Source organism: Pyxicephalus adspersus, chromosome 10 (genome assembly GCF_032062135.1).
Source record: "Pyxicephalus adspersus chromosome 10, UCB_Pads_2.0, whole genome shotgun sequence".
Taxonomy (NCBI): Eukaryota; Metazoa; Chordata; class Amphibia; order Anura; family Pyxicephalidae; genus Pyxicephalus; species Pyxicephalus adspersus.
The window spans coordinates 14,591,804-14,618,662 of NC_092867.1; the positions used below are offsets into that span (position 1 = coordinate 14,591,804).

The 26,859-nt window shown below is 37.9% G+C and overlaps 1 protein-coding gene across 16 annotated transcripts in view; it reads right to left on the minus strand.

The window, feature by feature from the left end:
* EBF3 (EBF transcription factor 3) overlaps positions 1–26,859 on the minus strand; it is a 127,230-nt gene that overhangs the window by 88,472 nt on the left and 11,899 nt on the right. For all 16 annotated transcript variants that reach the window (XM_072424062.1, XM_072424056.1, XM_072424057.1 and 13 more), the window contains exon 6: positions 26,462–26,530. In XM_072424062.1, coding sequence (XP_072280163.1) covers positions 26,462–26,530 — 69 coding nt within the window. The remainder of the gene's footprint in view (positions 1–26,461; positions 26,531–26,859) is intronic.

Consider the following 26,859-nt stretch of genomic DNA (forward strand, 5'->3'; position numbering starts at 1 on the left):
CAGATAAAAAGTAATTAAAAACGGGAGAGAACAAATTCGGAAATTTCCGTTTTGCCACACTTTCTGTGTCTTTTTCCCTTTCCCTATATTGATATACTTTTTTTTTTTTACACTGCAATCCAGCATCGTCTCAGATCAAGACAGGAAAAAAAACTAGGCAAGATTTTGCAAAATGAAAAGCAATTACATTGCCAATGTGTAAACGGCAACCGATATCCTCCAACGTTCAATGGGCACTTGCTAAAAAGCTGTGACAAAAGAGCAACAGAATCCCAACAGCTTCGAGAAGAGAAAGCATTACAAACGAGAGCCCCTTTGAACGTGTGATACTAGATCTATAAAAAGCCCAAAAGATGAATCGTTTGCCGTTTCAGATGATGGTAACCTTGCCAATTCTCCTAGAATGTGCTTTGTCCATGTACTAAAATTTTAAGCCTTCGAGTCTCGGAAGTGTTACAGTTGGGTTTTTATTCATCCCCGAGCACTTTCCACTGTCTACCGAGTTCCAAAAAACCCTTCAGTCTCAGAGGTGACCTTTGTACTCTGGAAACAATTACTTCTGGCGAGCCTGTCAATATCATTATTTTTACAAGAAATCGATAGGCCTCACAAAGTTAATGGGGGATTGAAGCAGCGAGCGTTTACCTCCTTACTGTCAGTGGTGCAGCAGCCTGTGAGCTTGGCACATATGACAGATTTTTGTAGACACCAGGCAGACAGTAAGCACTGGCTGTAAACGAGAGGCTGACTGCAAGCATGCGTGCAGGGAAATGTCAGCTTCTCAGTCAGCTGGAGTATGTTCTAACAAGCTGATGTCAGTTCGTTATGGCGTCCGCTTCGGAAAAACCAGAAAAACCCAAAACATGAATCTATACATCGTTAAGTGCACCTGCCCTCCAAACAGGTAAATGTAGAGCAAAAACACAAAAAAGGGAATGGTAAAGCCAAATTGTTCATTCAATATAAATCTGCTAAATACATTCAGATGGCATTGAAACACTAGGTGTTTGAGGCTTTACGATTTGTTCTCTAAAGAAGCCACAACTTGGGAGGAAAGGCCTTTTCTGTGTCCGCAGCTGCAGAGTGGGGCTGTTATATTCTGTAATATTCATATGCAACAGGTCCAACATGCCCCCTGCTAAGTCTGACTCAGCATGAGGCTTATGGACTTCTGTAGAGGGTCTGCTGCTTACACCAAAAAGTTCTTCTGCAGCTGCTGGCATGGGGACAGACTTTTCTTTCAGGCTGTGCTTGCATTCTAAAGAAAACAAAAACTTTGCACATCTTGAAATGCATCCTGCTGATATAAATCGAACATTCAATTTGGGATTTACACAGTATACTGGCTTATCAGTGACTATAGAATCTGTGGGCCAGTCAGAATAAATTGGACAGAATCCAAAAATATTACGACTAATCAAAATTTTACTGCCATATGCCCAGTTAATCAAAAGGAGCAAGCTAGTAAATGAGCTTATTGGCTGCAATGAATTACCGCACATACTATTTTTTGAAGGGTTATCAAATAAGCTCTTCTTTTAGAATATCAGGACTTCATGTGCGATGTACACACAAAGGGAACTTCTGGCATGCAATGACTTGAAATATTTCCCATGCTCAGTTTTACCAACTCCCAGATGGGCTGCTCACTGTTACAGGATGCCCTGTGGGGTCTAGCTGTGAACCATATGATCACACAAAGGGCCATGGAAGAGCCCCCGGTTTAAAGGGCGGCCTTACTCTCCCTACCGCATGTACTCAAGCAATCATCTGCATACATTCCTGTCAATGCCATGGTGTAGGGAGAAAAAAAAGTCACCTTCTGCTATTCTCACATTCCTATCCGCACTGATCCGCTCCAGACAGAATTCTGGATACAATCGCTGCCCGGCACTGGCGGGTCCTCTGACACAATGTAATTTAAAATAGAACTCTTGTTTAAACTGAAAACAACTGACAGAATGTTAAGTGCATTATGTGTAATTGTGACACGCTGGTGGAGGCGGCTATACATTCCACATTTGCTCCCCCAAATCTTAAAAAAAAAAAAAAAAAAAAGTCATAAATGACTCCAACATATGGTGGCATTTTGGAGATAGGAAGAAAATTGTTGAAGCTTCAGTCACTGCTATCAACAGTCTGGAATTTACACTAGTGTTTTACATCATTAGCCTCATCCTTCACAGCTTTCTGGGGCTTTAATGCAAACCATATGCAGAACCAAGAATGCTTACATAGCCCTGTAAACAGCTGTTTTCTGATTGGCTATTGTAGGATGGGAAATCGGTGCCGAAAAGGTTGGGGCGGGGGTGAGAGAATAACGAAAAGTATTTTCCTGTGTATCAGCTAGACCTCAAAATAATATACATTTTAGCTTTCCAAGGACTAAAATAAGCATGTAGCCACAAAAATCATTCTCTCGGTTCCATACACAAACAAAAATTGGCCAATGTTACATGCTACATATAAAATAATTTATTTCTGCTGATTAAAAAGTGATTTACAAGGAATGCAAAGTCATTTAAATCAGTCCCTGCTTGAAGGAACATACAGTTTATTGCACCCTTTGGTCATATAGTAACATATATAGGCTCATTGGCAAATTTGAGTAACAGCCAAGTTTTTTCTGAAGCACCCAGAGAACATTTATACAATGGATTGGGTAAGAAATGAACACTAGGCCTCCACTAGGTCACAGAGATGATGGACTAAAACTGGTCAAATGCATGAAGAATTTGAGTTTATGTTTAAATCGGTGGCTGAGGTTGTCCATCGATATGGCAATGCATTTCAGAAGAATGGAATCCTTTCAGTGCACACCTAGGTAATAAATTGCAAGAAAGATTAAAAATTCTTGGCTGGTTTGGGTAACTGGCAGAAAAGTCCCAAGACTAGACAGTTGGTTGAACCTCTTGATGCCTAAACCAAGCCAATGGCACCACCCTTAGCTGTAGCTCTCTTCTGCCATGTAGCTCATGCTATATTCATTCTACATATACCATGGGTACAGTGCAGCCTCCATCCATGGGAAGCTACTTCTAGATTCCTACCCTTCCAGATCCCATCTTTCTTCACCATGATGGACAGACGAGTTACGTTTTTCTTGGTCTTCCCCCAGAAATCGACAAGAACATATACAGTATTTTTTTTTTCGGTGGTTCCCAACAGACTTCACAGTTGCAATCTCCGTTTATGAATTATCTGACACGTTTCTCGCTGCGCTTTTGACAACGCGCGCTCAGTAGAAACGATCAAGACGCTTCTTTCTCTGACAAGCGGAAATATCAATATTTGAATAAATTGTGGATTTTAAACTTCTCACTCTGATGCACCAACAGTAAGGAGAATATTTTTTTATTTTAATTTTTTTTTTCCTCCCGTTTACAGGGTCTAATCCCCTGGAGCCTAAAGGGAGTAATCTGCAAGAGTGTTTCATTACAAGAAAGCTGTAGTGAGTGACATTTGAAGCACACATCACAGTCAGACTGATGAAGTTTACTTCCTTCAAACAACAAACAGCAGCTTTATATTATTTCCCCTACTTGAGCTAAGGGAGAGGGGGGGGACCAAACACACCATGTCTAAGGCAAGGGAAAGAAGGAGAGAAAAAAAGCCAAAATGTTGATTCACAAATTGACAGGCCAATTTTTAAACAAATGTGTTTCTTGGGGGAAAAATACAGCTTTGTTCGCTGCTGAGCATTTTTCTTGTGCTTGACAGAAACATTCCGAGGTTGATTAGGAAGAACTTGTTAGGGTTTTGTCTCAGACACACTGACTCCACTTTTTAACAAGCATGCAAAGAAAGCAGCGTAAAGATTACAGAACACTGGTCGTTAGTATCCATGAGTGTTACATATGTCAATCACAGACTGTTCTATACCAGAGAAAATAAACAAACAAAAAAGTGTTACCCATGCCATTCACGTCATGTTCACAGGACTTGGCTTTAATAATAAGGGGAAAAAACATAACAAGGTTTATCATTTTGAAGTGTGCGGTTCTACTGATGACATGGCTCAGTGGTTACGGATGCAATGGTGTAATAACTACAAAAACATGGAAGATACTTTTGGGGTTTTGGGAGGATTCGCTTATCAAAGTTCTCTCACACAAGTGTTGTTATTCTAATAGTTTAAACAGGAAGCTATAAAACAGAAGCTATTGTCTTCCTTATAATGATTTCCACCCTGCTGCTGGTTGGTGGGTGGTAATAGCAATGACTATTGATCACTTGACAGGATTATAAATGGAAGGGGGATTCAAATCATTATTTTTTCAGGATGTATACATTGATACATGTATGTTCTTAAAGGGTTAGACCACCCAAAATTGATCTTTTAGCTTTTGGTAGATGCCAGAGCAGCCTTTCTCAACAGAGGTTCTTTCAGCAATGAGCAATGTGTGCCTCTCAGGGCAGTTTAAGTGGCACCAATGATCATTTTTGGCAAAGAAGGCATTATTTCCATTGACCACCACACTAATATATATATATATTATAGAAGGGTTTCCCTGAAGACCCAAAAGATTGGGAAAGGCTGTGCTAGGGAGTTAAATCATCACACTGTTTATCATAGACCCTGGTGAATGTGGTGGGGTAATCTCTACTCAAGAGGTCCTGGGTTTGGATACCTGTTACAACCATTATAAGGGGCATCCCACTCTTTCAATTAGGTCTTTAAACCAAGCAGAAGCAGGGGGTATCCCAGGGATTTTGAAGGTCCATCAAACCAAATGGATGATCCACCATAATGGATGATGTATTCACAGTTCAATTTACTGAAAATGTTCCATTTTATGAAGATGCTAAACCCTACAAGTTTCTCCAGAAAGCATGCACTTTGTATGAGGATTCTTTTTTTGGTATGGCATGGGTGTATCTTTTTGCCAAGAAATTTTAGTGCCGATGGTGTCCCCTTTACCTTTGTAGACACTTGAGGCATGAATATTCATGAACTCCTCCTTCATCAATACTTTGAATAAACAGAAAAATCTGCATTTTGTCATCATTACACCACCATGATTTACATGATAAAGAGCTCCATTAAATCGATCCAACATATTTTTTCCATTCCCCCGGAATAATTAGATTCTTGGCACATACGTCCCTTCTCCCACTCCTCTATCACCAAGTCAAACATAAGCTTGACTTTTTTTTTCTCCTTCCCTGTTCCTTGCCTATTTCACTATGTTCAGTGTACCAATAACGCTCTAATGCATTTTACCCTTGACTGGATACAGTGAGATTGCTAATCAGGATTACTTGATTCAGTCAACACTGATTTCAATAAAAAGACAAAAAAAAATTATCATAAATATAGAGAAAGTGCTGGAGGCAGTGACAGGTGATTAAAATCCCATTCACTTGGAATCATCCCGATTCATGGTGGTCGAATGGGTGGGGGGGGGGTTCAGACGAGCATCTAGTAGATGATTATAATCTTGCTAACTCCGAGTCACTTCTGATTGCACATGCACACACAAATTGGCACAAAGCAGATTCATGAACAACAAGCCATCATGCAGGGGAAATGACCTCCTTAGTATGAGGCCTTGTAAAATAATGCCTGAGAAACAAGATGATACAGAGAGCATGGAGCTAATTTGCTTATGACGCGAACCATCCAAACTCCTATCAGTCATCCAACAGGGGCGATAGGTCTGAAAATCAAACCGTGGAAATTAAACCATTCACTTCATTCCTCTGGATATTTGCTGACGGTAAACTCCATCCCGTTACATTGTTATGATAACGTGAAACTATGGTACACCCATCACATATCTGAAGGTTTATTCTACCACTAAATCTTTATGTGACTTTGGTATTTTACTTGCTTGCTTTGTTATTAGAAAATATTGATTCCCACTAAAAACTACAGAATCACAAACTAAACATAGATTAAAAAAAAATACAAAAAACAAATCCATACACATGTAAAAAAAGTGTTGTCAAAGCGATGCCTATTGATGACCAACTAAAACTATAAAAACAAACATTCCAAAGCCACTAAAACCAATCCAAAACAAAATATTATTATATACTATTATTATTATACTATATTATATATATTATTATTATACTATTACAAAAAAAGAAAAAATCGTTTTTTCAGGTTTGGACAGAGTGAAAGTAGAAACATAATATCTATTTATCAATGGACCCAATAGTAAAAATTCTTCTCGCTCTCAATCCAACAACAAGTAATGGAAACTTTCCCAAATGGGCAATATGACTTCAAAAAAACAATACAAAATTTGAGAGAAGTGTTGACTTTTCCAAAGCCAATCCAAAATTAGCAACAAAAAAAATCAGGTTGAGTTTATAATTAAAATAGAGTTGGAAATTGTGTTGCTCCTTTTCAAATATATTACTCAACAACATTAAAAGAAATTACAGTTCCACTTGAACTGCCCCCTTGGAAGATGCTATTGAATACAGTACATTTTTATCACAGGTTCAACCAATCTGATATTCTAAAATCAAGCCTCGGGCCATTTTACACGAACAGCACGATCGTGGTGCTGGCTGGAGAAGGTGTTGCATTACTGGGCATTTTACCAGGGACAGCGGTTTTTTTTTTTACCACTTTTAAACTCCCTTTAGATTGACAACGCAATCAGAGAACAGTAGCAGTGTCAGTGTCAAAGTGCAAGCCAATATCTTAGTTAGATGTTGTCTAATAGGAATGAATAACAGCAGTCAAAGGTGATGGTGACTGGCCTAGATGGAGGGAGCCTGGCTTGTGTTTCAAGCAATTAAAGGCTGTGGAATCAATGGGGAGAGAGAGCAAGGCAAGATATTATTCAGTGTAGTTATGCCTCATAAAGGGAACCTGTTGAAGGATGGGAGAGGAGAGAATGCTGGGGCCATAACCAATAAAAAAAAGAAAGATCCCAGTTTGGCCTCATCTGGATTTTGTCAGGCTGACAGAGAATGAAGCTGTAGAGTTTAGGAAGTGACCAGGCAGTCTTAACACTAGGAAGAGATAAGGCTCAATTCCCTGCAGTGTCTGCATCTGATAAGGCAAATTATTCTCACTTTATGCTTTCAAGTCTCTGCAAGCTCTTGACTCATTACAAACACAGAGGTGATATTATTACATGGCAAGTGTGGGCTAATGGGGATAAACAACATTATAGGCTGCAAAGGTCTTCAGTGTTAATGCGTGCTTTGAATTAGAGGAGAAAGGAAGTGTACTGTATATATTCCTTGCACAATGACTACTCTGTGTCAGCACAATTTACACAGTGCTGTATGGTCCAAACACAACAGGTCATCGTTGTATTATTGGTAATACCACACGGTAAATTGGAATAAAGACTCCAAAAATATAAAACATATAAAACAATGTTACATAGGGGTATTAGAAATAAACAGGACATGTCGTTGTATAATCTAGTACAGACTTATCCATTCATGTAAAAGATATGGGCCATCAAAACATGTAGTTAGTGCCTAAACCTAAAAAATCTAGAAAAATGTAAAACGATAGTTCCTTCTTTAAAGATTAATGTACTGCTTTGCACTAAGGATGGTCTTCCATAGCCCAATCTATGCAAGCAATGAACTCTGATTAGAGCACAGCTTGCATCAACAAACCAAAAATCAAGCGACACCGGGAACCCGGTGCGTTAATAGATAAAAGTACACTAAAAGTTTCCAATTTCTTAATAACTGAATACCAGTCTTTTCTTGAAAAAGGAATGAAACAGTTGAGCTGTCACTTCAATAATAACACCATTAACTATTGGCCAAGATGCAGAGTGAACTCTTCCACTGGTTCTGGTTGTTCATCCATACCATCAATGATGAGCAGCTATCTCACCACCTGCCTATGAGTAGCCTATATGGTGGGCTTGTCTCTTGCTTCCACAACTTGGAGCACTTCTTGGAGCTTTGATAAGTGAACAAAATACATGTAACATCACCACAACCATCTAGAATCCAATTAGGGGTCACTAAAACATTTGTCCCCCATAAACAATGCTTTTCTAGCGTCTCGTGAAAACATGGGACAATTTAGTTGAGGGCTACAAATATAAATGAAAGTAGTTCCAATCTGGTGGCAAAACTGCGACAAAAACAGCACCTCTGACATCATTGTAAACAATATATGCAGTAAATAATCATTGCTTTTCTCTTTGTTCCATGGTCAAACTACACCGGCAGCCTTTGATCCATCATCCTAATCGGCTAGTGTAAGACATTATTCCAAGTAATGACCACAAGCAACATTTGGACAGAGGAGCTGGATAAGTGCAGGGCAGATAATTGTGTTTACATTAGTGTTTAATCTGCCCAATAAGCACACAGCAGTGGTCTAATCTGGGCAGGAAGGATGGGAAGAGTGAATGTTGTGTTTAACACAGCTGGTCTAAATCACCTTCAGCACTCTGTTTTAGGCGCTAATGGTGGAAATCACACATCCAGGGTAACATAACACAACACATAAACAAGCAATGAGCAGGACTCTGCCTATGCTGTGATCTAGGAATAAATAAAAAGGGCCATTTTGTTGGGAATCACAGCAGCTTCCAATCAGGTAACATTAAACGGCTACCAGCACTGAACTACTATTTTGTAATTGGTGCCTGCAGGATGCAATAGTATCACAATAAGTCTATGAGAAGCAAAGGCAAGACTAAATTAGAAAAGAATGTTCTATTTATTATGAGGATGTGTTCTATATTAGGCTTAATTGACCTGTGCTCTTTTAGCTGGTATGGAACTACAAGCCCAGGAGATAGAAACTACCAAACATTAGATCCGTAATGGTAGGTAATGTGCATAAGGTTCCCCAGATCACCAAATCCTGCATTAAAGACAATTGAAAAAATACTTGACTCCATTAAAACCAACTGGACGTGGAAAATACAAAGTAACATCCTGTGGTCAAGTCAAGACAAACTTACCATTGTAGTACACACTAAAGCATATGCAACCGTTGGTCCCATTCCCATATATCCTTACCGTATTGTGCCGAATTTATGTAAATTGGTAGACTTTATAGAGTGCTATGGTAGGTAGCACTTTGCAAACCACGGGTCCTTCTTAGCTGTTGGTTTATGTGAGAAAAATTCAAGGTAATCTCAAAGATGGTTTATCTATTTGTCAATCCTAGGCGGATATCTAGGGTCTGGTGAGGTCCACAGGGGCCTAGCTATATCCTTAATGCTTCTGCAGCAAACCAGAGGTATATTGTAATCGACTGTGCACCTGCCTGTCCCATCACAAGATTTTTTTTTACACAACTGGCGTCCAATTGGACAAGCCATGATAATACCCCGGTGACTTTTCTGGCTTTTGTAATCCTTACTAGTATCAATGGAAGCAATGGGGCCCAGAGCTGTAACCTGGTCTAGGACCCCTACTTTCCCTTAATCCATCCCTAGCTTATCATTTTACATTTTTAGACCGTATTACAATCATATTAAATTTGTCAGACCTAGAAATATCCCGATTTACGATACATCTGCTAATAATCACAACTGGAAACTGAAATTGAAGAAAATTTTTTGTTGTTAAAAGCCGTTGCAGTATTCCAGATAAGAACCGTTTTTCGGTTTACACTCTACACTTGCTCAGCATATATCTGCTAGCCATAGATGTTTTGCGAGTGATTTGTGCGAGTTTAAAAGAGCTCTTTAGTTCCACTCTTCTGAAATCATGCCAAAAGAGTCATGGGTAGCGATTCGACGGGCTCAGCTTCCAGTGAAGCAACAGCAAATTTGCTTCCTAACAAACAATCAGACAAGTTTGACGAAGGCAAAAAAAGAAAACTTTCCTATGCTGCTGTCTAATATAGTCCAAACACCAAGAGCCTAAAGTGGTTTTCTCTCTGGTTCCCACAGACAAGTAAACAGAATTTCCTTACAGGATACAACTTGTAGAAAATGATTCCACAATCAACTTTTTTTTTTTTTTTTTTTTTTTTTTTTTAGGAAGGCAAATTGGATTTTCCCTATCACCAAGAAATTAATTCCAGATTGAACGTATTGTGTTTAAATGCAAGTGGGATGTCTAGTAGGTTTGGCTGGATAATTTCATTTTAAAAGTATCTCTAAAATGCGCCATTCCCCCGGGCTTTGCGGTTTTCTCCATCATTATATAACTGTAAACTTCTGGATGTTAAAGATTGGATAATTTCTTTCAGATGTTCCAGTGTTTCAGAAAACTTGACAATATGTTTGTGGAGCCGCTTGGTAACCAGGAGTAACCAATCCAGGGTTAGCGAGAAGGCAAAATTCAATCATGTTCACATGAAACTTTCTTCGTTTAACTCCTCGCCATCCATGTTAATATAACATTTATATTTTACAGAGTTTTGGGGGGCAAATTTCAGAAAAATATGCTAAATGCCAGGGTGGAAGTCTTCTAAAATTTTCTCATTTTGTTGGAACCTCCACCTCGTTTTACTGCTATATTCTGGTTAGAGAAATCTCACACTTCCTGTTCCGGAGACAGGAAATAAGAGAAAATCTAATCTAATAGAAATAAAACACTTTCTTTAATTTATCAAAAGTTCCAAACACCCCTTACGTTTTTATTATTTCCTGCCACGTTGGGTTATGGTAACAAGAAATAAGGGAAAATACACAAATACCAAAAAAAAAAAAAAATAGATGATTGAAATGTGTTTTGTTCAAAATCCGCACCGCCAACTGAGTTTGTGGAATCCCCTCCTATTGCACTATTCATTACCATACCATATGCAATGAAGCCGATTTGCTAAAAGATGAAAATCACCAATCCAATCTGTGAATATTCACTTCTGGTTCCTTTGAATGCCCAGATGCTGTTATGAGATTGGATAATTGAAGTGTATATTCACACAATTTTTTTAAAGATAATTTGCAGAGATCCCCCAGTGCTCTGAATATGGGTTAAAGGCATAGAATGTATAGTCAATCTGTCACATATGATCATTGCTCTAAAAATATTCAAAACACTTTTTAAAATGTCTATTGCCAAATAAACTCCATCCGTTCTTGATCATCTCATTCTAGATATAGTCAATCACAAAGTGAGATCAATACACCAAAGTAGCAAAATCTAATCTAAAAATTCTTATGTCAAAAATGAATTAAAAAAATACCCTTGGTCAAATATATCCCGAAATGATATTTAAAATTAATTGGGGGCTTTAAAGATGCATTCAGGGCATAAAATAGGGTTGATGTAATACTTCCTGCATATAATAATATTGCGCGTCAGTGCGCATAGTCTACATGATAGACTTTGCCCATTTGTGTCACCAACAATAAAGGTAAATTCTGGATGACATCAATAAATATGATTGGGCTTCAGAGCAGGGGTGCCATTTTTTTCTGTGAAATAACCCAAAGCAATTTTTTGAATGCTCCACCTACAATAAAGTTAAATTGGGTTACTACCCATTATCTCACTTTGCAATAATAAAACACAGCATACTGCATTAAATCTTTAGGACCATTCCTATATAAACACATTTTACTTTTTTATAACTCTAAAGAATGTTTCATCTCACTTTGAACGGACCCTGTACGGGGGAGGAGAGAACTAAAAACATCTTTTGCTTTCATTATGATAACAAAAAACCCAAATCTTCTCCTCGGCAACGTGTGAAAGAACTAATTTATATTTTACACAGAAGGTTTTATGTCTTGAAGAATAGTCAATGAACTAACACAGCAATTCTCTTGGAATATTGGTCTTGCTGCTGCGCACCTAGGGAAGTTTTTTATTGTTAATCAATGGCAATCAATTGTGAGCCTTGATGTTAAATACGGATCAATACCGCCGGGCCTGCAGATGAGATCTGATTTCAGTTGGTGAGCAAACCTGCAAAAGGAGGTTCGCAATCATCGGGTAACGTCAAGACTTGGAACATAAGTCAGGCAAATTAATGGGGGCCATAAAAGATTTTTTATGTCACCAAACCAGGACAAACACAAATATATAGTCATATTTCATTACCTGGGATTGTGCAGTCCATTGTTTTCAGAGAATAATTTTGCAGAAGGATGGTGAAATTAATAAATAAAAAATGAAGAGATAGAAACACACACAACAGAACTCTCGACACCGCGCAGCGTCTAAATGTTGCAACTACAGCTTTTCCCAACTCCACCGAGTATAGTTATACCTATGGCCCATGAATCTCATTTTATGCGATTAAGAACCATAAAAATTCAATAGCTTTTCTTCTGCAATTCACATTTTACCTGGTGAAATATCATAAGAATTTCATTATCTTTGCAGCTGTTGCCTAAGATCAAGCAAAGGTTATTATCCTCTTCGAAAAACACTATAGAATATGTACGAAAATGTCAGGAGACTGGGCATTAAAAGTCGAGTTAAAAATAAAAAAAAATAAAAAAAAAAATCAGAAATTTAAAATAAATCAGACATGACATTCTCGTGCTGGGATTTTTTTTTTCAACAGATTTTCATTTACAAAACAAAAATTGCAAAAAAAAGTTTAAAAACATATTTGCAAAATTTATATATATTTAAAAAAAGAAATAAATTGTTAACTTTTAGCTGCCCGGGAGATAACTTGCAGCTTCTAATAGCTTGGTGACTTGTATCACAATAGCCTGTTAAGAGCACTTAAGAAGAATAAAAGAAAGAAAAAAAAAAGACACTCAGTAGTAAGAAGGTGATTGATCAAAGAACCCTGCAAAATCCTGAGAATACTGTATAGTCCTTTGGCTTCAACTGCTATGTTTCCATCTATGGTGATAAATTAGCATTAGATGGAACCTAATGAGTTTACTAAACATTTGGGATTTGTGCTAATAAACTAGCTGGCTGTGAACTAGCAGAAAGAATGAGCAATCCCTATGCACCCTCTTATCTCTGTAACATGACAGTTATACCACGGTTCCAATCTGTGATCAATTCATCATCCCAGCACCATTGTACATTCTTCACAAAAAAAGATAATTACAGCTTCCTTGGATCAGAACACTCATATTTCCTCGAAACTGCAGGTCCTGATAGCCAGTACTGTCACCGCTTTCTTAGTGCTGCACTCCACAACTCAATTTATGATCATTATTTTCGCCTAAACAAGCCCTTTTTTTGCCCCCCCAACTTGATAACGAAATCTGCTAGGATGAGGAGGGAAAGGGGGGGGTGAACAGTAAAGCCATTGTTTTCTCAGCGGAGTGCTTTCAGATCCAGAGCACAGTGCTGACAAATATATTATTCAGGGCATTAACAGTAGTTTCCAGCATGGAGCAGAAATTAGGACCACTGTCTCTCAAATAAGGGTCAATGTGCTAGGACAGAGAGAAAAAATAAATACTTGTTACAGAACGCAAAACTTAAAATGGCTTAAAAAGGGGCCAACATTAAAAAACAAAACAAAATAATAAATGTATAAAAGAGAACCTTTGAAGAACCAATACCATTTATTTAAGGAGGAACAGAAGATCGAAAAGTTTGCACTGTTATTCTTTATAGTCTATAAGCCCTTAAAAGCCTCGAATGGCTCCCAACATTGAATAAACAAAATGCACAAATATAATATCTTTCCAACCTGTCGAGGGTTTTATATGCTTTTTAAACTTGATGATGGAAAAAAGAGAAAGTGTTGCTACTTTTTTTTTTCCCTCTCCGGTTTATTTTTTTTTTTCAACCATATCGGTCAACTCTGTTTCAACTGCAGCACATGCAATAAATTACCGCAGCACCAAGCCCCTAAAACAATGTAAATTAGTTACTGCTTACAGTCTAATAAATGGGAACAAATGTGTTTTGGACTGTAGAAGGGTTCTGGATGCAATAATTGCTGGGAGTAATTATAGCGAGGGGCTGAGGAAACATGAACATTGATTCACTTGTAAAGACAAATAGCCTAAAGAAATTACATTAACCAAAGAATGCATTCAGCTCAGCACATGCTTCTTCTAAATTTCCCCTCCCATTAAGAGCGCAACCTGATGAAAGTCAGAGGCATGCTGGGGAAATGGGAACGAACAGTGAGCGAGGGACGGCGCAAAAAAAGGGCCAAAAGATACAAAAAGCGGCCACCAATATATAAAAATGTTTATGAGAATGCAGTGATCACGCGGTGGGTAAAGGAACTGTTTATTAACTTGCATAAGTCATTTATAGGATGAAATTAATGATCTTAGAGAAAGTTACGGTTATATTTAGAACAAATGTGTCATAGGTAATAAATGAATCTCATCCTTGCCTTTTTTTCCCCCGAAAAGCATTTTTTTTTACCCAATCCAACATGCCTCCCTAGGGCCTGACTTCAGCCAAGGCCCAGTGCACATATCTCACAAGTTACAGATGACTTCACTGCTTTGTCCATATCAGTGCCCGATGACCTCCAATTGTTGGGACTAACACCATGTCCAATTCAATCCCCCACTTGTTTCCTAACCCAATCTTATTGTGTCAAAGGACAAATTGCTACAGTACACTCAGAAAATAGAAATAGATGTGGGAGTTCAGTATGATGACGTTTTCCAGGAGCGGGTGTATGGAGAAATAAATGACACCGCCGATCCAAAATGAAAGATGGCGGGGGCGGGTGACAGAGGCTCAGTATATGGATTTGATTTACATTACTTAATGTGAAGGAAACAATATGGGTGTGAATTCATACTGAACATTTGTTTCTCTCAATAAATGCCACTCATATCTCTTAGTGGAGGTCTCTTCTGGGGTTTATATATGGTTCTGTCTTACTAAGGATGGACAGTCCATTTTTTGCGACCTGCAACATGGGGAGCCAATAATGTATACAGGTCCAGGTCCTTGCTGAACTGTGCAATGTTCATGTCCAGGCGTATAGAACACAGGGGAGGCATGGGGTGACATGCACACGTCAGAAATATACGTACAATTTATATCTGATGGATTAACATGGGTCACTCCTTACTATTGAATACTTGTGTGTATTTTTTCTATTGTTCTATAAGAGCAAAGTGCGTTGGCCCATAGCAGCCAATCAGAAACCAAATTTCATGGATCGGCCTTAAATAAAATGTGATTTGTTATTTCTTAGTTATTAACCCAGGCTGTGTGCAGTATGAAGCAGTGTGCTAAGTGAGCCCAAATATACAAAGAATTATTGTACAACCCTAATTTAATAATACAATCCCATATATATATATATATATATATATATATATATATGGATATATATAAACTTTATTTTTTAACTTTATTTCTATACTTTATTACATCTCAGCAACTCCTGATGCCCCTTCTGCAGCCACTTGCGGTCCACATGCACTCCAGAAATGACGGCATGGTATGGGGTTTTTTAGGGATAACAGCATAAATGAAAACTCATGCCAAGCCATTTGTAGTCTCCATTGGTAAGTGACAATACACAGGAGCACAACTGGGAGGCAAGGACAGAGCATTGTCAGTAGACAGATGGCCCATCAGGCATTTCTAAATACTTATTGCAGAAAACGCATCGCCTGTCCCTCTCTACTATAAGGACCAGCCTGATGCGAAATTTTTTAAAGTGTATCTTTAGTTTCCCTTGTTAAAGGCGATATGAGATTTTAAAGATTGGGTTTACATCTATAGATTTTAGTAATAATGATATCATAGGGTATATATATATTATTTAACTATATGTGACATCACGAGCAGTTACAACATCATGAGTGCATTGTTTTATTATACTTTTGTAAAAAAGTAGTTAACAAATGCAACCAAGTGCAAGGTAGAGAGCAATAAGTAATAACTGAGACCATGAAATGACTTTATTGTATTGTTATTGTTTTAGGGTTATTAAACAGCCATATTAAGTATTGTACATGAACAATTTAGAGCTAATGCGTTCGGGTCAGTTCCAACTCATTGTGTAATTAGTGGTGGAACATAACAGGAGAAGTCGTGCTTCTGTAGCGGTGGCCTCAGCTTTCTTGAGTGGTTAATGACAGAAGGTTGAAAATTCAAAATCTAATTTGGACTGGTAAAAAATAAATAAATAAACAAAAGGCATCCCTGACAATGCACACAATAGCCTGCACCGACTCCGTTTTACTGACTGCTGTTCAACAACAAAAACCACTTGCGTTCCTGCATTCTACATAATAACCCTTTCCAACTGCTAAGGGGTTTTTTTTTCTTTTTTGCCACCAGACTTAATTGAGCCTTCTGTGCCTTTGCAGCCTCATCGACACCGATGAAAGAGTTAACTTGAAGAGCAATCTAGCACGTTTTAGGAACAAGACGAGTCCTTTATGTTAGTCACAATCAAGCAAGTCCTTTCACTGCACATATGTCACTGTTACATGACACTACTGGCCCCTCTAACTGGTTATTTTCTTTACCCCTCACAACCTCTGCCTGCTGGCTTTTATTTTTTTAAACACTTATGGTCACGTTTTTTCTAGATGTGCTAATATTTATTACAGAAGAGCACATTTGCAAAATTTAAATGATCTGCCAAATGGTGTGATTTTTTTTCTTGGCATCAGCAGGTAATCTGGTTACCATGTTGGAATTCTTTGGAAAAATTCAAAGTCTGATAATTTTTTAAAATAAATTGGGGAAAAATGGGACATTTGAAAACTTTTTGGAAGTTCCTAATGCAAGTTCTGAGCTATGTCCTGCTTGTTCAATAAGACAAAGCAAAGTGCAGTGATTTTAGTGTTATCACCAAGAGGTATCAGATATTATCCTATAGAGGTATGGGGGGTACTTATTCACCACTTCTTGCATTGCATTAACAAAAAGTTTATTAAAGCGCTACCCTTAGAAATATTAAGAATGCGTCATCATTCAATTATTATAAATTCAATTTATTTATAAGGCCTTTGCTAAAAAAAAACTTCAGTCCTGCAGAACAAGGTTCAATTCTTGCTAGGTTCACCATAAGCATGAAGTTTAGTTAGGTTAGGTAGGTTCCCCTACCTGATCGCCCATGACCCCAAAACGTGTAAGCTAGGTTTAGCACTCAAACCAACCAAAGAATGTGAACATCTTTTGGCTGCAGTAAACACATTGGATTTTTTTATTTTGGCAAGGACTGATGTGAACAATGGGTGTGCCGCTTTGATGTGCTACGGATAATGTTGGCACTAAAAAAAAAGGAGTAAAAATAAAATACAATTGTTTGGCTACTGTGCCATAGGAGAAGCCTTTGTGAGCTGGCTTGTGGATGGCAGTGAGGAAGTGCACCCGGTGATGGGAGCTGGTTTTTCTCACCAGATGTGCAAGAGTGTTTCGACTTTCACTAGAGACAAGCTGGAGCCGTCTCTTTCCGTTAGCGAGGGCCATGCTACATGTCTTACAACGACACAAATATATGTCTTTTCCTTTCCACACATGTTAAACTCATTTCCTAGTGAATTATTGAGAAAACACAATACTGTCTCTGCTGTGGATTCCAAACCGCACTGTACGATGTAGTCACCCATAACCCAACATTAGGAGATGATTTGATTCCTATAGTGAGAAAACTGTTTTCTGATAGCTGTGTAACTTTAAAACCATTACCCCCCTTGTTCCTTTCCCTTCTTGAAGTAGGCTTTGGAATTCGCACAGTAATTCGGGTTACAGCTATGCAAACTATAACAGTCGGCTCTGTTTTTCTTCAATATAATTACAAACTTTAGGCTATGCTAACCCTAACAATAATATAACCACCGATCAACGTTGGTCCACAAAAACAAATAGCGGTAAAGCTAATATTTCTCTTCTTTCTCATCCGCAAAAACTGTTCTGATTAATCCAGCCCCAGCGAACGATATCTGCGCTGATACCAATGCTTTATGTGAAAAGCCCCCAAAGTAATGCCATGTCAGTTTCGTAGCCTGTATAGTTTTGACCGCAAACATTTTTGAAAGATTCCCTATTAAGATAAACTAACAAGAGGAGCTTGTGTTCTGGCAGCTTGCTGGAGTTGAATGGTTTTCATTTTCTTGGAGTGCAAGTTTCGCAAGCTCTGCCAAGTACAGGTTAAGCTCCCAAAACTTTTCACTTCCTGTAGCCTTCCTTGTCAATCACTTCCTGGCATTTGCAGCATCAGTTTCTATCATTGGAGATTTAATCTAGCACTCCACCGGGTCTTCTACCCTGCCACAACAATCACCGAGATATAAGTATATCATTAGCCCCCCTGGAAGCAGCCAGAGAGAAAACAGCATGGGCAATCTAATTTTCAACACATGTATGGGATTGCTGATTCTCAGTGTTTTCATCTGACTGGTAAATGAGAAGAGCTCAGCCAGGAGGGATAAACATATGTATACACAGAGGTTTGATCACATAATTCCCAACCGGTGCACCCGTCTTAATATTGCATGAAGTATTTGTTCCTGGTATTTATATGGCTTCACGGCATTATAAAGCGGACCCGTCACTGAGAGATGATGGAAGCTGCCATTGCTGAACTCATTGCAAAGAAAACTAATTGCCTGTAAATCTTATAATTTGGGTTTAGCAGTTGCAGTCACACCTGAAACAAGCATGCAGATAGCTTAACACCTGAGCTGCATATTCATTTTGGGTCAGTGATCCAGAAGGTAATTATGCTGAACACCAGGCAAGCTGCATTTTTTAGAACTACCGTATTTCGGCAATGGCACCTAATAATCTTTTAGAGAAGAGGGACATCAATTCTTTAAAGGGTCTTACATTCGAATGTCCATTCTTCTACATGCTCTATGGCTGATTTGGGAGGAAGCCAATAAACCTACCACTATGTTTTTGGATCACAGTAGGTAACCGAAGAGCCTGAAAGAAACCCACTCAAATGTAGAAAAGAACATACAGACTCCATATGGATAGGATCCGCAAAGGAATACAAACTTAAAACCCCAAAGTGCCAACCACTTAACCACACTGATAGCAAATGACACAAAAGCATATAATAATTAAAAGAAGATACAATATATTACAATAAGCATACTATTTATGTCAAATCAAAATGAGCTTATATTTAAACATTGGTGATGGCTAAATGCAGAGTCGTATAGTGTTGGGCAATATGATCTACATATACATATGAATTCCAAGGGGAACTCACGTACATGGAGTTTATTTAATCTCTGTGTATCTTTGTAATTTTCCTCCAGGTATTCAGTTTGCTCCAGTTATCTACAAAACGTACTGGCATGCTGACTGCCTTCTACCCAAAATTGTTGGGTAAGCGTGTCCTCATGCATCACTGTGCCTGGAACATTATATTGTAAGCTACCATAAATAAGATGCATACAAAGTAACTTATTATTACGTATAAAGGGTGATAAGAAAAAAAAAGCCCTAGTAAATTTACAGGATTTAATGTTGTATGTACTTTCATATATATCTGTACAATTCACAGCATGTGAACACATATCCATAGGCATGTACATGCAGTAAAGGTTCTGAAGGCCCAAAGTGTTCCATCATCTTGTTTTCGCATGGTCCTTTTAAACCCTGTTGGCATCTTAGAAGTGTGTTGGCTAACTACCACCCTTTGACATGGCATCATTAGGATACCAGTAGCCACAAATTCCTTTGGCCATAACTATTTTAGGGCAGCTTGACACCATAATCACTGTGTCAAGCTACTGAAAGCTAATTAAATGAATGCATACAATTATGTTCACTGCAGAATGACCAGACTTTGAAGGTCAACATACAAGAAGCTTACAGATATCACTATTCAACAGCTCAAGGTTACCCTGGCTTACACACTATTTGAAGTCTAAAGGCAGATGGAATCTTGACAACAATAACTTGATACAAATTCACTTCCTGGCATGTATCAGCCATTTGCATTCATGGGATGAATTTATATTATACAATAATCCCCACGTGCACAATTTAAGGCTGAGGATACCAGAACACCACTAGGTTCACCAAGCTGGGGCACAGGTAAATTCCCCCAAACTAGAGCCAACAACAACTGTCAGTTAACAGGCAACACGAGTTAACAATTTTTCAGGGTCTTTAACCCATAACAAGGACCAGTGATTCTGTCTTCTTGGTGATGACGCTTGTCACATAACATTGTGACATTAAAGAAGCCAGTTCTTCACATGTCTACCCAGAAAACGGATTTCCATGACATCACCGGTATTGAAACAAAATGATGAATTAAAACAAGAAAAAAACAAACTAATATAAAATAGTTTTCATAACCTAAAATGTTTATCCTTTTTTCAGTGGATAAAAATTCCAGTTGGGTTTTACAGCTAAGTCTCCATTTGAAAGATTTTCACTCTGTTATAATTGCAATAGTCACAACAAGGACCAAGAAAGAAGAGACAGTGATAGCAATAAAAACTCAAAAAAGTTTCTCATCCTTTCTCCATTTTCAAAACAAGTTTCTTCTTTAATTAACTCGTCTTTGCTCCAAACTTATTGGATGAAGGACAAGATCTGTAGAAGGAACCAAGGTTGGAAAAAAAGGATTTATAGAAAAGGTCTCTACCAGGTTATATGTTGTGATGACCACACTTACCATGGAATAATCATTGACAAATTTCCCTTTCCTTTCCAAAATGGTCTGACTACGCCAGTCATGGAGACACCCAAGGACAGGTTTGGAATAGTTCCGTTTTAGACCAATAAAACTTTTTAAAAGAGTTTGATATGTGACAGCTCTATGAATGTGGTCTTAGATAAGGTCTACATTCATTAAGATGTCCTTTACAATATTTTTTTTTCTTCCTGCTAAGATCTCTATGAACAATCTGTAAACGTAAATCTTGCAGACTGCTCGCACACTAATGATCTGCTGTGTTGTATTGCACTCTGACATCAGATATTACCATGCTAATGAACCCTGTGGATATGTTCATAATTAAAAGGCGATGTTCCATTTCTTATAAGTTTTTTCATGCAACAAGTACCAAGATCTTCACTTATTCAGTTTATATATACAAAACCTGCTAAGTTATCCTCAACACACTAATTTCTAATTCTAATAAAGAAAACGAAAATCGGTTGGAAAAAACAGCATATTTACAATCTGATTACTTCTTCTTACTAGGCTGCCAATGCTTGAAGTTAGCAGATTTTTCCATCACCTCATGCAATTCATCAAAGGCATCCTTAGAAAACTACAGGGCCAGGCATTATCTATCATTTTCACCTGATAAGGCCACAACAGAAGCGCCGTGTGGTTAGCATCAGGGCAAACCTCGGACTATAGTTTTTGACAGGCTGGCAGAAAACCCACCCACTTCCGCACAAACACATGCTGCTTTCATATGCCTCTGCAAAGCTCTACAAGATGCCAGGGCTTCTGCATCCTTCGAAGGCTGTGGCTCTATCGAATTATGTGCAGGGAGGGGAGAAAATTATGAAAAATAGCTAAGTCGTTGACCTTGTTTTTTCGCCGTTTGCTGATCATAATCTGAAGACGTAAGCGTTTCAATTCAGAATCACGCCTCGTCACCCCTCTTGATCTCAAACTAATAACACAGTGGAGAGTGTTTCCCATCATGTCTGCTATTACGCGAGAGCTTACAAGTGGATACTTGTGCAGTGTTTTAAAATTAGCGGGGTCTGCTGTGGCACTGCTTGGAATTTTGATGTGGAATCAAAAACGTGTGGGTGGCAAGTTTTCCAGAAGGAACACAGGTCACGGAAAACACATTATCCAGAAGCAGTTGTTGGCCTGAAATAGAAAAACTGGTCTTGATTGTTTTATCTGACCCTATACGTGTAAAGACAGCACGTAAGGAAACATCAGCAACGTAAATGATGTTGGCGTCATCCAATACGTTCACCGTGTCGTATTTCTATCAATTTCAAAAATGTATTCCGAGAATAATTTCAAGCAACATTTAAATAGAAGTGCACAAAGAACAGGACCGAAACCTCAACAATAATAAAGCATGCTGGGAATCTCCAACTGATGGGTGACCACCTAAATGGTAAACTTTTCTAGACTCTGGTCTTACCCCAAATTACCTCCATGGTTTATAATTTTATGATAAACATACCCAATGATTAGAAATTCCCAAATTTAATTGAAGAAAAAAAATAATTACTGAACCCTTTGAAGCATACAGGAAAGACGGAGAAAAGACTTCATCTACAAAAAACCTGGTTTAGATTTCTAAGACATAAGGCACAAAAATCGAATATACAGCTCTGATTGTTTTATGGCCTTTGTCCAGGTGCTATGCCACTTGCTACTTTCTCATTAAAAAAATGAAAAAAAAAAAACTTAAACAAAACAATAATTTCCTCCTGCAGGTTATCCAAATTTGAATAGAGAGCCTTGGATCTCTGAGTGATGTGTAATTAAAATTATTTTTTTTAAAAAATCCTTCTTGACAGGCTAAAGCTTAGCCAAAATGTAAATGACATTAAAGAAGACAATGAATTTAATTTTATTTAATGTCCCTTTTTGCAGATCCTCATTTACATAGCATTTTTAACAAAAGCATTGACCTTATAAATGCTGGCATTTGTACAGCTTCCGCAGTGTTGAATTTAATCATGCTTTCACAAACCCATCAGGGAGAACACAGTAAGTTCTCCGGTTGGGTATGGAGTAGGAATTCGAGAGAGAGGAAAAAAATGTATAAAAAACATAGGACCGGTCAAATGTTTACCCTACTTGCTTCCGAAAACAACCTAACATGAACGGTGTAAAAGGTCTGGGGAATAGCCCATCGCTGTTTGTGAGGCTCAGTGATAATCATACATAATCATTTGGAAATATAGCTAATAAAAAATATAATGAGTGCTCAGCAAAATCGGCATTAGGCCCAAATTACATGATATTAATACTAGAACAGGTGCAGAAAGGCGCTTTAAATGAGGTAAATGAATAAAAGGTCCCAGAGCACAACTGTGTGCACTGACAAAAAGTCAATCACATGAATAATTCAGTGGCGGGGGCTGCCAGCAAAGGTCAGCTTTCTACGACCTTTGAGACAGGAAGTGAAAGGAAACACTGTTGGCTACAAAAACTCCAATCACTCCTTGGCTACTGTTCTACAATTACAAAAATCTGTAAAATAATAATCAATACTGCTGAGAATTTCTACGATTCAGATCTAAAAATAAAAAAAAAAAGAAATAAAAAAAAAAAAATCTACATTCCTTTATACAAAAAAATTGCCAACTATGCATTTTAGACCACATAGCCTTACAACCCTACCAGGTTGAAATTTAGCAGCAGCTGTTAAATATGACAAAAGTTATTTTTTCTTCCTTCTCTCTCTTTCTTTCTGTCACCCCCCCAAATCTCAAGCTTTTCCAACTGTGTATGAAAGAAAATGGTTTAAACAGATGTCTGGCTTACATACAGGAAAGTAGGACACACTTGGAATGATAAGTCACCTAAACTCTATAGAATAATGCCAAATTTATTTGGAGAAGGGGGGGGGGGGGCATTTACTACCCAGAGAGATGCCAACCAGCAGTAGGACTGTGATGGCACCATCTGGAAAAGTGTTGCAAAGCATGCTATTAGGAAACACAGTAAACACAGTGGCCAGTGTCGAGCTGCCATTGCTTCTCCAGTTTGCTGTTTCATGTTTTCATAGTAATGTAATCCCTGCCTCCCACTTTCTTCCTCCACAATCAGTCTTTTCAGTTCCCAACAGTCAGAAACTAGGTCCTTGTGTACAAAGAAGTCAAACAAGGGAAGAGAGAGAGAGAAAGTAGCTGGAAAAGGGAAAGGAGCTTACCAGGAATTTCTATAGGCTGCAGTAAAACATGCTATGCCATGGCCAGAAGAAGAATTATTTCATCTCGTAGTGTGGTTTTGGTTTAAGAGTCACAGCAGAATCCGGTAATCATTCACAGCCATAGGAATGTATCGGTGAAACTGGAGAGATTTATCTGTTCATAGCTGTGATAGGTAGACAATGGGTGTTCCAAAATGAGGAACATCTGCTTTTGTGTTTTCCATGAAAACATTATTCCGCTACGAATATGATACTCTCATCCTTTTCACAAATACCACAAAGAAAATATGACCCGCTCCCCTTTTTTTTTTTTTATTTCTGACATTTTTTGATACATAAAAATTCCCACAGCTTTTTCTTCCTTTTTGTCAAATCATTTCCTGTTCTACATTTGCCTACGGAAGGGGTGGGGGGGTGGAAGGTGCATTTTGAAAATGCAAAACGACAACTTCATTCATTTGTTGGCAAGGCTCAACCGGGCAGTCGACGCTGAATGACGGCGGGCAAAATCACAAAATCAAAAATTAAAAAAAAAAAGTGATGTGGAATAAAAAAGCTTGCATGATATTTTATTTAGTGTCAAAGCACTGGAACAAGCAATTCAAGGATCCAGTTGAAAAATATCCAAAAAGCTGGAACTATCTAATGAGATAATTGTCCATATTTCACATTAAAAACGCCAACCGGCCATGTGGTGCAACTACTTATGGAAACTATAAATTGATCAAAATAACTGTAAGTGCTATAACTAGCGGGCTGATTAAAAAATTGACAAGTTTGGAAGGCGTGTGGGCCAATGTGCATTACACTTCATTATCAAGAAATAAAAAAGGCTCCTAATATCCTATTTTATAACTGCATTTCCTTTTGCAAATGTAGTTTTCTTTTACATTTAAAATTCGGCCTTCTGATATCTTGGGTGGTCTGTGACTTCCATGCGAACCACGCACGGCAGAAATTTGGAGAAATAATATTTTGTCACTTTTAAGTGACAGCACTTTTAGCAAGGTCAAGCTAATTCAGTTTCCATTGAAATACACACTTCATGTTCACATCCAATGTGAAGCAAATGACTGAAATACCTATAAAATTGTCATATCTTTAAATTTAGAAGCAAAGCAGATTTTCCATCAATAATTAAGATCTCCAAAGCATTTATGAGAGGCGCAAATGGAGCTTCAATCTCCCTTATTCAAATAAACATGGTGAAGCCATTAACTAAATGTTTCTTTGATTTTTTTTCTTTTTTTCTCCCTGATGCTTCCAGAATATCAAATTATAAGACACTTGTCTAAAGGTACAAATACATTTTCAATCTGCACTTGACATACCTCAATACAATGATAATCAGTCCTGTAATTCCATCTATATATGCTATCTGGCGTTATAGCACTTTAACATAAGTGTATCAGAAAAATGATGGCCTTGTTTTTTAAGAGGAGATGAAACCGAATGCAAAATAAGTCAAGGAATAGAAATAAGAAGAATTTAATAAGAATTTATTAGAATAATAAGAATTAGAAATAATAAGAATTTAATTTTTTTAAGTCTTTAGAGATTAAAGATACAAAAGTTGGATTTGAAGCTCTAAAAATGTATATTATAAATTTATATAAATTTTATTCTGCAAATATCATATTTTGTTGCTGCATTACTAAAAAAAACTACTACTAGCAAAAATCTTTGCCCAATTTTACACCATCGTAACAACTAAAACATCCCAAAAATAACAAATGAATTGCAATAGTTTTATTTAAGTTAGGATTATATCAAGTGTTGAACTTGTTCCTAGTTGTCGGCCACAAACCCGGAGTGGCAGCAACAACTGGCCGAGCCTATTTGATTACTAATAAGAGAGTTGTCCCCTTCTGTCAGATACCGAACATTCCCCACTAAGCAAACAGATATGCCGTCTAGTTAAACATTAGCATTACTCTCCACTAGTAGTTACATATTTCTAAAGGCTTCCTGGGACTTCTCCAGATATGCTAAACAGCAAAATTCTCAATGAAAAAAATATATACACCTATGCAATAAAAGCCAACAAATCACAAAACCCTATAAGCCAAAAGAAAATTTGGTCTATTCAAATGTCTCTTTATGGGCACCACTGCCAATCAACTCAAAACCATATGACTGGTTCAACGATGGAGGGGGTAACCCTATCGCCTCATCTGACTATATCACAAGCAGCTCTATATCGACTGCAATATTTGTGTTTGTCTTTTAGAACAGTGAAAAAAAAAAGAAATTAATAAAATAAAACTACAGACTACATAGGCCTGTTGCGTTTGTGTAAACATACTTCAGGAAATGCAACCGGCGTGTGCAATCAGTTTCAATTAAACCAAGTTTGGTTTGTTAGTTACCTATTGGCTCTGCAAAGGCAAAATGACAGCTACAATTGAGGGGGGAAATTAGAAGGCATTCAAAACTTAATTGATGGCAGATTAAATTAATTTTAAAATTGGACAACAAATACACTACCATGCCACCCAGGCCCTCGGTTGGGGGCAGTGCCATAGAAAAAAAAAAATTAAACACTTGTTAACAAATTAGCAAAACGTATTCTCCGACATCCCTTCTACGTTAAAAGCCAAAAACTCTCTAGGCAGAGGAGCCGATCGCAGCGAGAGGCAAGGCAGATGAAACCGCTTCCCCAGACAACTCACAAGCAATTATCGAATCCCTACAGAGTAAGGCAACGGGTTTCCAAGTCAACCCACCTGTATGCGGTAACAGAGGAGGACAACAAGAAATGCAATATACAGAGCAAACCCATCCCTGCCCTGGAAATCATGGCAAGGCCTAGGAATGCTTTATGGATAAAGGGAGTAAAAAAAAAAGGTGCTTACCTGTCAATGATAACTGGGTCTGATGGGGTTTCGTTTCTGTTACCACAACTTTTTTTGTCACAGCATCGACTGTATTAAAATAAAAAAAAAATGTTTAAAAAAATAATAAAAATACAAAAGAATAAAAAAAAATATTTAATTTGTATATGCTCATCATGTCAAAAAACAAGAAACAGGCCACAGGCCCCAAACTTCCTCGCGCCTCTAGACTCTGGCACCCGACACGCTGCGGAGTTTGCCTCTGCGGCAAGGAAAAGGCATCAGTTTGGGAATAACTTTTTTTTTTTTCACAGCTTCTGCTTTTGTTTACCTCTAATTGTCAAGCTGTTATTTCTGGAAAAGATGCAAGATGCAACCCTTCAACCAATATTTCTTTTGGGCATTTATTAATTATAAAC